The sequence below is a fragment of the Rhinatrema bivittatum genome, chromosome 3 (assembly GCF_901001135.1).
Source record: "Rhinatrema bivittatum chromosome 3, aRhiBiv1.1, whole genome shotgun sequence".
Taxonomy (NCBI): Eukaryota; Metazoa; Chordata; class Amphibia; order Gymnophiona; family Rhinatrematidae; genus Rhinatrema; species Rhinatrema bivittatum.
In genome coordinates this window covers 251,745,363-251,763,954 of record NC_042617.1, presented here as the reverse complement: position 1 = coordinate 251,763,954, position 18,592 = coordinate 251,745,363, and the positions used below count along the sequence as shown (strand labels likewise).

The following is an 18,592-nucleotide window of genomic DNA, read 5'->3' as shown; positions in this document are numbered from 1 at the left end:
ATCCTGACTCTCTGGAAGATGGGAAAATTCCTCCAGGACTGGAACAGTCTAGGACTACGTTGCAGTTCTTTCATAGAAATGAACTGCCGGCCCCAATTTCCCAGACTTTGAAGATGCTGGGAGAACCTCCGGTAGATTCCATGTCTGAACCAAAAAAAAAATCCCAGTTTGGTTTCCTTGCATAAAGCCTCTTGGGGTTTTTTTCCCTGTTATGGAAGCCATTCAAGAATTGATTGATCTTGAATGGGATGCTCTAGAGGCAAATTTCAAAGGGGGTCAGACATTGGAAGGCCTGTACCCCCTCGATCAAGTGGTTAGAGAGCGCCTGTGTTTTCCAAAAGCGGATGCACTTGACTGTGCTGTCTCTTAAAAGGATGACTATCCCTGTGGAGGGAAGAGTGGCCTTGAAGGATGTGTATGATAGGAGGATTGAGGCCATCCTTAAGCAAGCAATGACAATGTAGATAGCTTCCCTTTCAGGAGGTTGATGATTCTGGAGTGAATTCCAGAGCAGTTATGGAACCCGCCACTTTTTTTAGCAGATGCTATCTGCGATTTGGTCCATGCCTCGGCTAGAGCTGTGGCTTCAGTAATAGCAGCCTGGCATCAATTATGGTTGCATAATTGGTCTGCTGCCGCAACCTCCAAAGCTAATCTTATGAAGTTGCCTTTTAAAGGCTCGCTCTTGTCTGGGAGCAAGTTGGAGAAACTTACCAGTAAGTGGGGTGGTTCCTCGGTTGCTGGAGAATAAGAAAAAGTTGCAGACCCCCTTTGGTATGAGGGGTCGTCTCAGGGGTTCCAAGCAGTTTCATCCCTACAGAGGACCGACCTTTCAGAGAACTCTGCCTTTCAGCAGGTCTCAGTCCTTTCATCCCAGACAGCCCAAGCAAGGCACGGGCTTGGGTAGCGGATCCTCCTGAGCATCACAATGGTTTGCCAACCCACCCTCAGGAAGAAGAGATAGGGGGATACCTCTCTTATCTTTTATCAGAGGTGGGTCAAGATTACATCGGATCAGTGGGTCCTGGAGATGATACGAAAAGGATATGCTCTGGAGTTTCGCAGTGTTCCTCAGGACATGTTCCCTTGCCACTCCCCGCAGAAGAAGCAGACAGTGTAATCTCCGCTGTCAGTGCTCCTCAGTCTGAGGGCTGTGGTTCCAGTGCCTATATCTCAAGAAAGTACAGGGTGATATTCCATTTATTTTGTTGTGCCCAAGAAGGAGGGGCTCCTTTTGTCCCATCTTGGATCTCAAAGGAGTCAACCATCATTTACGTTTCGCATGGAAACCTTACACTCTGATAATGGCTGTGCAGTCTGGGGAATTTCTGACCTTCCTGGATCTGTCTGAGGCCTGCCTTCATATTCCCATATGATTGGAGCACCAATGTTTTCTGTGTTTCGCAGTGTTGGGGTGCCATTATCAGTTTTGGGTGCTGCCTTTTGGTCTGGCCACCACTCCCAAAACTTTTTCCAAACTTGTGGTGGTGGTGGCGGCGGTAGAGTTGAGAAGATAGTACATTCATATTTGGACAACTGGCAGATTCTACCCAAGGCTCTGGAAGAGAGCTGATTGGTGACTTGCAAAGTGATCTCCTTATTGCAGGAGCTCGATTGGGTGGTGAACTTGGCCAAAAGCAATCTTCAGCCTTCTCAGTCGTTGGATTACCTGGGTGTTCGATTCGACACGAGGCAGGACAAAGTTTTCCTGCCAGAAGTTTGGATTCAGAAATTGGTGTCACAGGTTTATCTTTTGGTGAACACTATACATCCAACAGTGTGGTCCTATCTGCAGATACTTGGGTTGATGGTGGTAATGCTGGAAGTGGTGCCATGGGTGAGAGTGCATATGCATCTTCTTCAGCGCTCCCTGCAGTCTCATTGGAACCCACAATCTTAGGACTATGTGGTTCGGCTCTACTTGCCGATGAAAATCTGCTCTCACTGCCAATGGTGATTGCAGGAGGATCATCTGAGAAAAGGGAACTTCCCTGACATCGCTGGACTGGATGATACTCACGACAGATGCGAGTTTCCAGAGTTGGGGGAGTGCACTGTCAGGAACTATCAGAGCAAGAATGCTGGAATATAGAAGAGTCTCTCTGGAGCATCAATTGCCTGGAAGCCTAGGTGGTCCGGTTAGCATGCTTGCAGTTCAGTGACAGTGTGCAGGGTCAAGTGGTCCGAGTAATGTCAGAGAACGCAACAATAGTGTCTTACATTTATTTATTTAAAAACTTTTCTATGCCGTTGCTAAGTTAAATACCATCGCAACGGTTTACAAGTAGGCACATATTTAATGTAGGTAAAAGTGTACTATAGTACATTCTAACAGGTGCCGTCAAAGGTTCGGTTGCAATATATCATTAGACATAGTCATTTAGTGAAGTAGTTCATGACTAATTGTACCAAGGAATTTACACGGGTAGTTTTATCACACATAGTATTATAGTTATGCTTTATTGTGGTGTAGAGTTCATAGACTAATCTACTGTACAGTCCTAAGTACTGTGCGTTGGTGCCTTTCTGTCTTTTCCTGAATAATTTCTCTCTATTTTCCCGTCTCTTTGAAAATGCTTGTTTAAAAAGCTATGTTTTTAAACTTTTCTTAAATGCCTTGAGATCACTTTGTAGTCTGATTGCTGGAGGCATTGTGTTCCAGATTATGGGTCCTGCTAGTGATAAGGCTCTTTCTCTCACTTGGGTCAGTCTTGCTGTTTTAACTGATGGAATGGTTAGGAGTGCTTTATTTGCTGATCGGAGGTTCCTGTGTGGAATGTGTACCCGTAATACTGTATTTAACCAGTCTGATTTCTCATCATAAATAAATTAGTTTGTGAATGATACATAGTGTTTTGTATTTAATTCTCTGGTCAATTGGTAGCCAATGTAACTCTGCTAGGGTTTCAGTTATATGGTCCCTCCTTTTTTTCGGTTAGTATTCTAGCTGCTGTGTTCTGAAGTATTTGCAGTGGTCTTAATGTTGTATTTCCTATCGTGTAGCCAGATGGACTCAGAACAAGTGGGTATAGTGTGCTCGTGCTAGCAGTTGGAGACGGATCTGACGTCAGCACGGGTACATATACCCCCCACAGGAAGTGAAGCAACTCAGTAATTTCCGTCTCCAAAGCAGTTTGGAGCTCCTGCACGCTCGCTGAGCATGTTTTCTACTTTCTACTTACAAATTTCTCAGAAGACGAGCCCCGTACTCCTGCGGTGATACCCTCGGGTCCCTCCCCCAGTTGAGTTTCCCGGGGTGATTTCCGTGATCCCTCGGAGGTCTACGCCTCGGTCCGGTGGCCGAATCGCGGCAGGGATCTAGCCCCCGAGCGAGAAGGGCTCGGGCCTGGCTGAGAGGCGCCTCTGTCCCGGCGTGGACTTAGCCCCGAGCGAGACGAGTTCGGCGGCTTAGAGGCAGCGGGTGCATTTCCTCAAGCGCGGCGGTGAAGGTATTTCCCCTCTCCCCCCGCAGCTGGAGACCGCCCGGGTTACAGCCGGGAAGCGCCGAGGATCAGGTAAGGCGTACATCTCTTACTTTTGGTCTCCGAGGTACGAGGATCGGCGGCGTTGCCTGCATGTGGCACGCCGGGGAGGTCGCCATTTTGTCTGCCTTGTTCAGGTATTGAACGCCCATGTTGGGCGCATATTACTGACCGCATATTATTGAGCGCATATTGTATATTGAGCGCATATTATTGTTGAGCGCATATTGCTGATATTGGCAGCATAAGCACCGGCGCTCTGCATTCGTAAGCCGCGCTGGAACATTTCAACGCCCCGGCATCCTCAGAGGCGGCACCTCCTGATTCCGGCGTGAAAGCTCTCGGCCTCTGCTCAGCATGCCAGCTTAGAGCCACGCAGAGCGAGGAGCCAGACTCCCTTTGTGCCCAATGTGAGGAGGCTGAGGGAGCCTTGGGCCAGGACCCGTCTCAACCAAGGTTTGCCGATAGTTCCCCAGGGGCCACCCCGGATCTAGCGGGGCGTCCTGAACAGCCAGGAATTCCAGGGGACTTGGTACCCAGACGGCTAGAAACCGCTTCCATTTCCTGGGTGGACTTCAGCTGACCCTGCCCCTGGACCTTCTCGCCCTTATCACGGGCACCCGCCTCCGGACAGTCCGGCTCATGCGGACCCTGCCGTCTCAGAGGAGGAGTCCGAACCCCCGAGGAGGGGGAACTTCCCTCTGGGATAGAGCCATACCGAACTATGAGGCGGTTCTTTCCTAAGGAAGATCTCTCCGACCTGGTTTCTCAATGCCTGACGGAGTTGGCGATTCCAGGCCCCAGTACTATGGAGGCACCCACGCAGAACCCCCTGCTGGAGGGTCTTCGTCCCACAGCCCGCCATTTCCCCTTCCTGCAAGCGGCGCAACAGCTGATCAATTTAGAGTGGAATGCACCGGAGGCCTCATTCAAAGGGGGTCAGGCCCTGTCCGGCATGTACCCCCCTGGACCTGGCAATCAGGGATATGCTGGTGTGCCCTCAGGTGGACGCCTTGGTTAGCGCTGTGGTTAAGCGCACTACCATTCCAGTGGAGGGGGGGGCGGCCCTCAAGGAGGCTCGACCGACGCCTGGACGCCATCCTGAAACAAACCTTTGAGGTGGCAGCTCTGTCTCTGCGAATCGCAACCTGCTGCACAGTGGTAACGCGTTCCTGTTTGTCACAGGTCAGGAACAATGCTCCGGCAGCTGACATGGAATCAGCTCTCTCGTTCCTTACGGATGCCGCCTCCGACCTAGTCCGTACGACAGCCAAGGGGGTCTCATCCTCAGTGGCAGCCAGGAGGCAGCTCTGGATACGGAACTGGTCAGCCGACGCCCCTTCTAAGACACGTCTCACTAGAATGCCGTTCAAGGGGTCTCTTCTGTTCGGCAGCGACCTAGATAAACTGGCCAGCACATGGGGCGCCTCTCCAGTACATCGACTGCCGGAAGACAGGTCCAAGAGGAACCAGCGCACCTTTCCGAGGCCCTCCAGAGGTAGAAGCTCCCAACGCTTCACTCCCTATAGGGGTCGCTACCAGGCACCTCGTCCTCAGGCCAGGAACCAGTCCTTTCGGACCAAGCAGCACAAGAGGGGAGCAGGTTCGGGTCCCGGCCGCACCCCACAATGAGAATCAGCCGAAGCCATAGGGGGCAGGTTAACCCTCTTCTACCCCAGATGGGTCGAGATTACGTCGGACCAGTGGGTCCTCACCATCATCCGAGAGGGGTATTATCTGGACTTCCACCACATCCCTCCGGACAAGTTTGTGGAATCTCCGTGTCCAAGCCACAAGAAGGCAGCATTGGAAGCTACCCTGGCGAGGCTCCTGTCCTTGAAAGCCATAATCCAAGTACCTGCATGGGAAATGGATTCTGGGCACTATTCCATTTATTTCATGGTACCCAAGAAAAAGGGCACCTTCCGGCCCGTATTGGACCTCAAGTCAGTCAACCGATGCTTAAGAGTCCCGAGGTTTCGCATGGAAACTCTGCGCTCAGTCAAGACCGCAGTACAGCCAGGGGAATTCCTCACGGCCTTAGACTTGTCAGAAGCCTACCTGCATATCCCGATTCATCGGGATCATCAGCGCTACCTACGCTTCAAGGTTCTGGGACAACATTTCCAATTCCGGGCTTTGCCCTTCGGGTTAGCCACGGCGCCGCGGACCTTCACCAAGGTGATCGTAGCAGTAGCAGCGGCGCTCAGACGGGAAGGAATCCTTGTCCATCCCTACCTGGACGATTGGCTGATCAGAGCGAAATCACGAGAGAGCCATCGGGCAACCAACAGAGTGATCGCCCTTCTGGAAAGCCTGGGATGGGTAGTCAACCTAAGCAAGAGTTGCCTACAGCCTTCCCAATCACTGGAATACCTGGGAGCCCGGTTCGACACCCAGGCAGACAAAGTCAGCCTAACCACCAAGAGAAGGTTAAAGCTCCAGCCCCGTCTACGGTCCCTGATGGGAGCCAGCCGGCCCATAGCCTGGGATTACCTGCAGGTTCTCGGTCTCATGGCATCCACCCTGGAAGTGGTACCATGGGCAAGGGCCCATATGAGACCATTACAACACTCCCTCCTCTCTCGGTGGAGCCCACGTGTACAGAATTACACCGTGCATCTACCTCTACCCACCAGCGTGCGGACCCAGCTACGGTGGTGGTTACAGTCCGACCACACGAGCAGGGGGTCGAAGATGTCCTCCCCCACGTGGACCCTGCTCACCACAGATGCCAGCCTGAGCGGATGGGGAGCACACTGCGAAGAGCTCACTGCCCAAGGGCAGTGGAACAGAGAAGAGTCAGGGTGGAACATCAACCGCCTAGAGGCACGGGCAGTCCGGTTAGCCTGCCTGCGATTTGCTCAAGACTGCGGAACAGAGCAGTCAGAGTGATGTCCGACAACGCCACCATGGTGGCATACATCAACCGACAGGGCGGAACCAGAAGCCAACAGGTGTCCCGAGAGATAGCCCCGCTGATGGCTTGGGCAGAGGCGAATCTCCAGGACATCTCCGCCGTCCACATTGCCGGAAGGGACAACACCACGGCAGACTTCCTCAGCAGGGAAAGCCTAAATCCGGGAGAATGGCAGCTGTCCCCCACAGCCTTCCAGCTGATTGTGGATCAGTGGAGGACTCCGGACATGGACCTATTAGCGGACAGGTCCAATGCTCAAGTACCCAGATACTTCAGCCGCAAGCGAGATCCATTTTCTCACGGGATCGACGCCCTGGTTCAGCCATGGCCTCCAGGGACCCTGCTATACGCCTTTCCGCCATGGCCCCTGCTGGGCGCCCTTATACACAAGATTCAGAGGCCTAGTTCTTCTAGTGGCACCAGACTGGCCAAGAAGACCCTGGTACGCGGACATGAGAAGACTAATGACAAGGGAGCACCTTTCCCTGCCTCCTCTCAGGGACCTGCTACATCAAGGTCCCGGCTCAATTCTCTTACGGTCTGGCCATTGAGAGGGCTAGACTGAAGAAAAGAGGTTACTCGGAGCCAGTGATAGATACACTCCTCCGAGCCCGCAGGTTTTCCACATCCCTCACCTACATAAGGATCTGGAGAGTATTTGAAGCCTGGTGCGACACTCATGGCACCAATCCACCTGCAACCACAATCCCTATTGTTCTGGATTTCCTGCAGGATGGGCTTCAGAAGGGTCTCTCCCTAAGCTCCATCAAGGTTCAGGTGGCTGCACTGTCTTGCTACAGTCCCAGGAGGGATGGCAACACCATTGCCATGCACCCAGATGTTTCCTGCTTCCTGAAAGGAGTCAAGCACATTCGTCCGCCACTGAAGTGGCCAGTGCCCCTGTGGAACCTCAACATAGTTTTGGATTTCCTCGCGGGATCCACCTTCAGACCCCTCCGGGGCCTGTCTCTCCGTTCACTAACTTTGAAGATGGTGTTCTTGCAGGCAGTGTGTTCAGCACGCCGCATCTCAGAGCTACAAGCACTGTCCTGCCGAGATCCCTTTCTCAGGCTCACTCCAGAGGCTATCCATCTTCGCACGGGTCCCTCCTGCTTACCTAAAGTAGTCTCACAGTTTCACCTCAACCAAACCATATCCTTGCCAACCACGGCGGGTTTGAAGAAGTCGGAAGAAGGGCGTTTGCTACGCCATCTCGACATCGGCAGATTGCTACCCAGATACCTGGAAATGACAGAAGCAGTACGAAAGATGGACCATCTGTTCGTCCTTCACAGCGGGAAGAAACAAGGGGAAGCGGCCTCACGGCCCACCATCGCCCGCTGGATCAAAGAAGTTATCAGAGCGGCCTACTTCGAGTCCGGGAAGTCACCGCCTCTGCAGGTCAAGGCTCATTCCACCAGAGCGCAGGCGGCCTCTTGGGCAGAATCTAGGATGCTGTCGCCCGCGGAGATATGTAAGGCGGCGACGTGGTCCTCCCTCCATACCTTCTCCAGATTTTACCGTCTGGATGTCCAGGCCAGGGAGGACACAGCATTTGCGAGGGCAGTCCTACGCGGTCCTCAGGCAGCCTCCCGCCCAGTCCGGGAGTAGCTTTTGTACATCCCACTTGTTCTGAGTCCATCTGCTACACGCTAGGAAATGTAGAGATTACTTACCTGATAATCTCCTTTTCCTTAGTGTATGCAGATGGACTCACCATCCCGCCCGGCTGCCAGTATACATGGGTTTCACCAATTTATAGGTAAGGCATGTCATTTCTTACACGAGAGCGTCCACTCTACCAGGTGTCGACGCCTTCCGGTTGGGAACGCTGGCGGTCTCCAGCTACTATCAATCGGTCAGGGGAATCCTGTTTCATTAATTAATGGTCCTGAATCCATCCACTACATGCTAGGAATTGGAGAAATTAATTACCTGATAATTTCATTTTCCTTCGTGTAGACAGATGGACTCAGCATCCCACCCACAGCTGCCACAAAATCCGGAAACCTCCGGGGCCAATCCCCGAGAGCAAGACAAACACGGGTAAGCCAGGTATTACCCCTACTTCAAGACACCCATAGTTTCCAGGTGTCTGCGTTTTTCGGTTGCGTGCATTGGCTGTCTCCAGTTGGAAATCAACTCAACCAGTAGATGTTAATCAAGTTAGCCAAGTTAATCAAGTTATTAAAACACACATATCCACAATTGCTTTTCAAGGAGAATACTGAAGAGCTGCACTTCCTGCACGGGAATATGTAGGCTGACGTCAGGTTGAAATCTGATGCCATCTCCCAACTGCTAGCAGGAGTACACTTGTCTGGACTGATCTGTGGTATTACAGGAACGGAAATTAAGAGGTAAGAACCAATTTCCCTTTTTAGCGTTGGATGCCTTTTTTCTTTTCAGATATCTTTGTAGGTGTATAATTAAGGATGTTGGGATTAGATACCAATTTTTTCCCCAGATCAATTGTTTCTTTCTTGATTAAAAACAAGTAGTAGTGAGCACACACATTGATCCATAATCAGTGCTATTTTGTCCCTTGGCCCTGTATGCAATTCCTTTTCTATTTTTCCTTTTGCAATATCTCCCCATCTTTACTGAATAGGTATTATTTCCCATTTGTAAACTATTTCTTGACAAGTCTATTCTTGCTGTCAATTGGAAATATTAAAATATAAAATAAAAAAAAAGTGACGACCAGTCTGTAGCAACAGAACCAGAGAAGAAAGGGGGCTAGCTGTAGCTACAGTCCTATAAACATAGGACTAGAAAGCATAATTATAATTTCAAAATGAAATAAGTCCTGTCTTTCTGTTCATATTACTGTTATTCTCTTGCTTTGCAAAGGCTTGAACATGCCATCCAACAAATTGTTTTAATCCTTCCAGACAGATTTTGTGTAAAACATTTCTCATTATTTTATTACAGTATTTGAGGTTTGGAGATGTCTTCAAGCATATGTTCTGTACTTGCCCACTTAACAGTGTGTCTACCATTTGCAGCTTACTCCAAGGCACACTTCTTCCACAGTCTTAGAAAACCCAAAACAAAATACAAGGCGAGAAACCATCTCTAAATGGATGTGGTCAGCATTTTCTGAAGCACACCAACCAGCTCCGTAAACTCTGTATTCTGAAAGTGACCCTTGTCTGTGTACTTGTGCAGATCAGCTCCCAAGCCATCGGCCACAGCCTGCTGTTCATCCCACGGCAGGAAAGGATCATCTGTAGAACCAAACTGCACAATGAGCCGGCAGTTACCTCTGATCTTCTCCCACTGCCAGGGACGGTTAAAATAGCCTGAAAGAGAAGAGGACAAAAATGGGGTGTCATCACTAATGTTCTTCCCTGTTAAAACAGGTGGCAGTATGAGTAACAGCTTTTTCAGCCAGATCCATGTTATGAGGCCAATTTTCAAAGCATTTAGGCTTCTAACTTTTGGAATTAGGCTCCTAACTTGGCCCCTTTGAAAATTTACTGAGGCAGAGTCCTAAATTCAGCCCCCTAAATTTAGTACCCTAAAAAGTGGGTGGCTACAGGGGCAAAGTGAGGTGGGGAAACAAAGTTAAGAGCTTAGCACTGATTTTCAGAACTATGCACCAAAATTAAGAGCCTAAATCTAGACAAATCAATAGCAGGCCTAACCTTTAGCATCCTAAATTTATGTGAATTTTCAGGTGAAAACTTAGGGACTTAAGTTTGGCTGAAAATAGGTGCCTAATTTAAAGGCCTAAGTTTTAGGAGCTCAGCTTTTTTTTTAATATTGGCCCCATGTTTCCTATGGCCACAATTTATTTTCATGTCTCCTTGGCCAACTTATTGTTTTTTTTATATGAAAGGACATTTTTATATTATGTAACCAGTTTTGGACTTTGTATTAACACCGTGAATTTAGCTGCCATGATTTACTTATAGAAACATAGAAATGACGGTCAAGAGGAAGGAAAAAGATAGCCTCTTATTACTCTGTGCATCTTTGCACCAAGAGGCAAGCTGCAAAAAGGAGACAGAACTATGTATTTTAGAGAGCTAGGTGGCTACATTTATGTTTTGTAAAACTGAAGAAGTGTGCCGGCTCTGTGATGATTGGGTATGTTTCCAGATAGACCAAACGAGGCTCCTCGATGCAGGCAGGGCTGGGAGCATGGCTGCAGAATCATTCACAGGCTTTGGAGGAGGTACAGACTGCATTTTTGTTACTCTCTCTCTCTCTAGCAGTTGAAATGCCTGACACTATAACTGCCAAAAAAAGCGACTAGTTCCATTAATGTCTAGAGGTCATGTAATTGTATGAAAAATACCAGTGGCATTGAATCGCTGGTCTTGACCCTGCAGTTTCTGGATTAATCCCGACAGAGAAGTTACAAATACTAGGTCAACCACAATTCAGACTTTAGACATAAAAAAAGAGAGTAAACAGCAGCAGTCTCCTCAACAAAAAACATTACCCACAACAATCTGGCATCCAGCCTATATCCATCTATTGTAAACCAGACAATTATTTTTAGGAGCAGCAGAATATAATTATTTTTAAATAACTTGCTTCCACAAAAATTTGATCCAAAGCGGTTTACATCAAACAAAATATAATACAGCCCTACAATATAAATACAATAATACACATCCATATTAGATATTCATTGTAGATATACTGAAAACCAGACTGGCGAGGAGGGGTACACCAGGACTGGTTTGAGAAACACTTTTCCCAACACATCACATTACCATCGCACTGTATTCTATGAGTCATTTGTATTTTCTGGCAAAATCATTCTTTTGCTTCTTCAGTTTGGAGCTAAAGAAGAGTGTGTTCTGAAAGCTAGTCAAGAAAGGTATCATTAGTCCAATAAAAAGGTATTACCTTTCTTTTTTTGTGGACTTTTTATTTCCACGTAATGAAATAAAGGAAACGTTTTTCCCAAGAAAGGGTAGATGGTGGGGGCACATCCAGACATCTTTTTCAAGGACTCTCATAGTTACTATATACTGGAAACATTGCAGGCATTCTGCTGGAGATCTAGTGAATTTCCTAGAAACTCATTTACATTTAAATGAATTCTGTGCTGCTGAAAAACTAAGACTCTGGAAAAATGCTAGAGCCATAAGAAGGATAAGAAGCCATAGGCTAAGAAGATGGGGAAAATAATTTCTCTCATGGCTATGAGCTAGCAAGGGAAAGACTTAGGATCCAAGTACACTAATTTTATTTGCAATACCAGCAGGACACAGCTCTGTTTTCTCTGGGACCTGTGGGTGAATGATAGCACAGTTACCGCAAAGCATTAACTTGTATTACCGCTTTGAGTATTTTTCATCGATAGCGGTTTACAAATGCATACCAATTAAATAAAGATGGCATACTCAAAATCCTCAAAGCTAATTTTGGGGAACGGAGACCAACCAGGACAAATATAAGAAGGGCCCGTGTTCTCCTCTGATCCATAGCTACAGCAAGGGCCGCAAAACCCAGCCCTTCCTGCAGGAGCCGGTCAGCATCACTAGCAGCCCTTGTATCTCTCCACTCGCCAATGATCCCGGCATGTCAAGAAGACAAACAGCAATGGTGTGGCGCCATGTCCTCTTTCTCTGCTGCCAGGCCCAGGTATCATGCTTTGAACCTTGCAGGACTACAATATCCGTTCCCAAGCAGCAGAGAAGGAATCTGGTATCCAAGGGATCGTGCTGCTGCTCTCCTCCTTTTACAACCGTGCTGGAATGGGAGTGTAAGTGAGAGAATCAGGAGAGAGGGAGGACAATGAGTAAGGGGATCGCCGGGGGGAAGGAAAGTAAGGGCATCAGAGGTGCTGTGGGGTGTGAGTGAGATCAAATGCACTGGAGTGTGAATGACAGGATCAGATGGGTGATGAGAGAGAAAGCGAGGGCCCCTAGAGGAACTGTAGTGTGGGAGTAAGGGGAGAGGGGCTGTGGGAGTGCAGTGATGGATTTCCCAATTGGCAAAAGCCTAGGACACCTCTCCCAATAGAATGAATTATATAGACAGTATATTGAAAACAAAATGAATTCAGCACAGGGCCTCTGAGCCTGAGTGTGCCCACAGACTGTCACAGCCCTGCCCCTTCCTCCATTCCTAGGAAGTCCATGCAAGGGGAGGAGCTGAAGCAGGGCATGTCAGCACGCTAGGGCTCAGAGACCCCACACTGTATTTTTTGTACTTTGCTGAGACAGGTGACCCAGCCCGTTTGACCCCCTTTAAGAAATGTGTACCTTTATTATTCATGTAGATAAGTTTTAGACCTAGTTGTATAAAATGTTTTTCAGTTTGTCAGACTAAAAAACCTGTATCGTTTTTTGTTATACCATTACAAATTATGGGGAAAGACCCCCAAGCCTTAATGTGCTACTGCGTGAGGGATTGTCACTCCCCCAATCCAGGATCTCCTTTTTTGCAGCCTCCTTTCCTTCCCTTTCTTAATCCTCCCCTCCCTCTAACTCGAGATCCCTTCTCCATTTCCTTATTCTCAGATTCCCATCTCTCTCCCATTCCCCAAATCCCTTCCCCTATGCTCTATCCTCCACCTCTCTTCTCAGCACTATTAACTAAAATCCCTTTCCCCCAACAAAGAACCAAATTAATTGGAAACACAAAATGACTTTATAAATGTAACCCCCCCTCTCTGGCAGAAGGTCCTGATGAAGGGAGGCTACAGAAAATTCTCAGGGCTGTCTTTACTCGTCTGAATTTCCAAAACACTCTTGCACCAATTTTCAGCCCTGGGGGCCAGGGTTCTCTAGCAGGGAGGAGGCAGCTTAAGCCTCTGGGGTCCTAGGCGCTGTGGTGGGGTAACAGGACTGCACAGACCCTCTCACTCCTTGCTCAATACTCATACGGCCCAATTTTAAAAGGGCCACACGCGTAAACAACAAGGATTATGCGTGTGGCTGGGCCTGGCACGCACTTTCAGAAGGGCCCAGCCACGCATGTAACCCCTGTTATGCACCAAAGGGCCAGGCAGGCACACGTAACTTACTTCTCATCAGAGCAGGTAAGTTACAGAACAAAAATAAACAAGTAGGTAGGGGTCAGGGTGGAGAGGGGAAAGGGAGGAAGATTAGGTAGGGGGTTAGGGAAGTTCCCTCCCAGTCCACTCCTTAACTGAAGCGGACTGGGAGGGAACTGGAAAAAAGGCCAATTGCGTGCCGCCCGTAATTTGAACATTCCCCCCATTGTGCGCGCACGTCGCAGGCTGCCTGCACACGTGTTGTACGCGGATATTAAAACCCAGCGCACTTGTTATAAAATCGGCATTTAAATTGACCCTATAGTGAGGGGGACTGATGATCCAAAAGGGCGCAACCACAGTTGAATAAAAAGGCTAAGGACAAGGTTGGTGTTCCAATAATAAAAAGATTTACTTGGGCTTAGAAAATAAAATTCAGGCAAGGAGTCTAAAAATCAGAAACAAAGTGAAGAAAATACAAATTAAGGAAAAAAAACAGGTTTCTCTGTCCATAGTGCCTCTTGATGACTCTTCTTCTCTTAACTGTGTCCTAGGCCAAAATACCTTCCCCTTTAAGGGGGTAAATTCTCCTCCAATTCCTTCTTATACCAGGGATGACATGAAAACCTTTCCTAGTGTCAATCTCCAAAATACTTCGCAAAACTCTCAAACACTTCAGTCTGTCTTCTACCTTGCTGTTCATTGGACACAAGATGCAAAAACAGGGATCCTTTCCTTCCTTCCAGAGGGTCTTCCCTCTCAGTCAGGAGCTGATCCAAAATATCCAAAAATCCTCTCAACAACGCTTAAGCTCAAAAGCATCTTCACTTGACCAGGTCTTGAGGACCTACCCACTACACTAACTCTTAAATGGGAGATCCAGTGTTGATCTCCTTATTCTCTTCAATATATCCTAACCCACTGGCTTTCTCCTTCCCTCTTGCGCCACCAACCCTCTGCTCTCTGCAGTCTTGCCTTCCCTCTTACTAATGCACCTGCTCAGTGGCAATTTATACCACTAAGACCCATCCCAAAAAAGAATATGCAAAACTTTATCTACAAATACCACCATGACCATTGGGAAAATATTAGTGCGGGTTCTAACCCCAGCTACATAAAGTAAAATAAACATTTAACTATTTATATGCAAATGTATGTACACATGCCACATAATATTCCATCTCTTGAGTTCTGCAGGAAACAGAGGACTGCGATTGTGAGCCACTGAGATATTTTATATTGCACACCTCTGACAGAAAGGTCTGGGAAAAATGAGATTCCTTCATCTGCTGAATATCTTCTTGTATACAGAGAGATAATGTCTTTTAAACAAATTTCCTTTGCACTGATTTCCTAATGCATTAATTCATCTGTAAATATATTAAGTGCTTAAAACAAATATACATTTTTAAAAATTCCCTTTGCAGTGAGAGTCCCAGCTCATTCATACAGCAAGTCAGTATGGTTAAGACCTAGGACAAACTATTTTTTTGGGAGTTTAAAGCCAGGCTGGCTCTTTGAATGCAAGATAACATACAGTATAGTTGTCTGCTGGTATGGCTGTTGAGGAAGCATTGATGTTTAGGAGAAGTAGGGAAAGGCTGTTGGGTGAGCAGTGGGATCTGGCTTTTGGGGGCCATAATGTCTTGGGTGCCCTAAAAGATTCTAGAGCGGGGAGGGGTGGACTGGTGGGTGATGCTGCTGATGTTTGCCGATTGGGTTGGTTGTGTGTGTAATTGTTCTGTTTCATTATTGTTTTTAATTTGCTGCTGGTTCGGCTATGCACATTGCTTTGGGAAGTAGTTAATAAGTTTGTTGAGATTAAATAAATAAATAAATACATCTTTGCATGCAATAAAAGAATCCTTTTGATTTTTTGCAGGGGAAAGAAAATTTTAAAAACATCTTTTGGTCTCAGTTTGCTTTAATTCATTTTTAATTACTGTATTTTGCACTCCATAAGACGCACCTGACCATAAGAGGCACCTAGGATTCAGAGGGGGGGAAAAAAAAAAAAAAAAAAGTGGTGTGCTAAACTGGCTCTGTTCCCGGGCGTCTGTGCGTCTTATGGAAGTGCATAACATTTTTTTTGTCCCCATTTCGTTTTCGGGTCTGGGGAGGGAAATTTGGTCCACTCCCCAGATCAGAAAACTTTTATCGTTCTCTTTCTGTGGAAAATAAAACCCCTAAAAAAAACAACCCATCCCAACCCTTTAAATTTAACTAACTACAACCACTCCCCACCCTCCTGACCCCCTCCCCCCCCCACCCCCAAGACCTGCCAAAAGTCCCTGGTGGTCCAGTAGGGGTCCGGGAGTGATCTCCTGCACTTGGACCCATCTGCGCCATCTTGGGCCATCAAAATGGCGCAGATGGCCCTTTGCCCTTACTATATCACAGGGGCCATCTGCGCCATTTTGATTACTGGCTGCCGACGGCCCAAGTGCAGATCGCTCCCGGACCCCTGCTGGACCACCAGGGACTTTTGGCAGGTCTTGGGGGGGGGGGTCGTAAATTTTTTTTTTTTTTATATATTCGCTCCATAAGACGCACAGACATTTCCCCCCCCACTTTTGGGGGAAAAAAAAAGTGCATCTTATGGAGCGAAAAATACGGTAATTCCTTCAGTGGTAAACTGGCTCCATCAGCTTGGATGTTCTGTTAGAGCCTGAAACAAGTGGGTGAGGACAGGAACACTTACGGCCAGATGTACAAAACAGTTTTCTTTATAGACACAAAATGGAAGAAACCCCTTTGGATATTTGGTCTCAATGTCATTCGCAGAGTTTTATAACATTATAACATTTTGATCAGTTGCAAAAGTATTCCTTCCAATAAGTATTGATTTATTATAAAAGATAATAGAAAACTGGTTTCTATAAATATAATATCCACTACCCAGCCTTACAGAGACAAAGAGCATCCCATACTGAAAGATAAAAAAGCTACCCGACTTACCACTTTCCCTCTCGTTGGCATCCCCCAAGTCTGAAGTATAAGCAGACACTAGAATAATGGCATACACCTTGTGATTTTCGGCATACCTGAGGAAAGGAACAAGCCGTCCGTAAGCAAGAGCTCCTTTCCAGCATTATAAAAGCATCAACAGGCAAAATCTGTTATATTTTTCAAGGGATTTCATTGTAAAAGATAAGAGACCCTATAGATCCTAATATTGCATCATGTCGAAGCTGATATTCAAAAAAAAGCCAAGCTAAATTTAGAGCTCTGAGGGCCTGATTCACCAAGATATTTTCCTATAGACACAGAATGGGAGAAAAGCCTTAGTGAATCAGGCAGTAAATTAGGTACCTAAGTTTTCAGCTGAAAATGCATATAAATTTAGGCCTGCTATTTATTTGCCTAGATTTAGGCTCCTAAGTTAGGTGCCTATTTCTGAAAATCAATGCTAAGCTCCTAACTTTGTTTCTCTGCCCCTGAAGCCACTCACTGTTAAGGCTCCTAAATTTAGGGGCTTAAATGAAACTAGGAGCCTGAATTTAGGAACTCGGCCCTAGTGCATTTTCAAAAGGACCAATTTAGGATCCTACTCCATAAATTAAGATCCTAAACTCTGAAAATTGGCCGTCATTTTTAGTAAAGGAAGAGAAATCCTTCAGCAGCAGTTAGCCAGATTTCAGAAAATGACAAACCCCATGTTTTCAGGGGACCATGGAACATCAGCCATGCATGCTTCATATTTTCTACAACAGCATGTTCTGTACTGTAAAAAAAAAAAAAAAAAACCCAAAAAACAGCAAAAACCAAACTTAAGGCTTGCCTCAGAACAGCCCCCTTTTTGCTGAAGAGGGAGTTTAGAGATAGTATTAGGAGTCTTCTTGTTAAAAAGTAAATTATATATATGGTGGTTTTTGTAAATCTTTGAGCTGCCTCGCGCACTCAATGGCACAATTTTTCTTAAGTCCTTTGGACTTCCTCCTCATTTAGAGCTGGCTGCTACTGGCGCTATGGCACCATGAACGTTTATTCTGAACACAGGATTTTTCCCAATTTCATTCCTATCTAGCCTTGCCATTGCATTGACATTCCTCAGCCAGAGACTGTCAGGAATGGTCAAACTGTGTGGATGACCGACAAGGTAAGATAGCATTGAGAAATTACTACTTAGCTGATAATCTCCTTTTCTTTAGTACAGTCAGATGAATCCAGAACAAGTGGGTTATGTACCTCTAGCAGCAGATGCAGACAGAGCAAACTGACATCAGCCTGCAGTACTGTTTTCAAAAGCAACTGTGGACAGACTAGCAAAATTCTTGATTAAAGACAAGTAACCATTTCAATACTCAGCCAACAAGTAACACTGAGCTCAGACAAGAATGTATAAACATAAGTCTAGGGACTGGATTAACACATAGTCACACAAGAGGACCGTAATGCAATCATTTAGCTGCCAGAGGAAGGAAGCTGGATTCATCTGACTGTCCTAAAGAAAAGGAAATTATCAGGTAAGTAGTAATTTCTCATTTCTTAGCTTCCAGTCAGATGACTCTAGAACAAATGGGATATACCCAAGCTATTTCCGAATAGGGTGGGAGGCTGCCCGCAGTCCAGTCAAAACTGCATGTGCAAAGGTGGCATCCTCCTGGGCCTGCACATCAGATGATAATACCTGGAAAATGTGTGGAAGGAGGACCACATCGCAGCTTGGCAAATGTTGACAGTAGACAACAATCTAACTTCTGCCCATGAAACTGCTTGAGCCTTAGTAGAATGAGCCCTAACCTGACTAGGTAATGGCTTCCCAGCATCCACGTCTACCTCCTTAATTCAGTGTGTCTAGTATTGCCGTGAAGAAGAAACAGGTGATCAGATTACCAGAAAGGCTTAGAAACCTCCAGATACCTGACAATGTGTCTCCTGACATACAAGGGTCGCAACAGACGATACTCCTCTGCATCTCTTTCTCTGGCCAGAGATGGCAGGGAAATTGACTGATTCAAGTAAAACTCAGTAACCACCTTCGGTCAAAAAGGAAGGAACAATATATGTAGCTGTACCGCTCCTAGAGTCACTTGAAAGAAAGGCTCACAGCAAGACAAGGCTTGGAGTTCAGAAACCACACACGCAGAGCAAATTGCCACAAGGAACACAGTTTTCAAAGTCAGTAACCTCAAGGACAGGGTACGCAGTGGTCTAAACGTAGGGCCCGCCAAGAAATCCAAAACCAAATTAAGATTCCAAGGGGGCACCGGAAACTGCAAGGGG

At 46.9% G+C, this 18,592-nt stretch overlaps 1 protein-coding gene across 1 annotated transcript in view; it reads right to left on the bottom strand.

Annotated features, from left to right (window-relative positions):
• Positions 1–8,183: 8,183 nt before the first annotated feature.
• RBBP9 (RB binding protein 9, serine hydrolase) overlaps positions 8,184–18,592 on the bottom strand; it is a 30,659-nt gene continuing 20,250 nt past the window's right edge. The window contains exons 4-5 of the mRNA XM_029594463.1: positions 16,325–16,410; positions 8,184–9,707 (exon numbers count right to left, since the gene is read on the bottom strand). Of these exons, the coding sequence (XP_029450323.1) occupies positions 9,481–9,707; positions 16,325–16,410 (313 nt within the window). The 3' untranslated portion in view covers positions 8,184–9,480. The remainder of the gene's footprint in view (positions 9,708–16,324; positions 16,411–18,592) is intronic.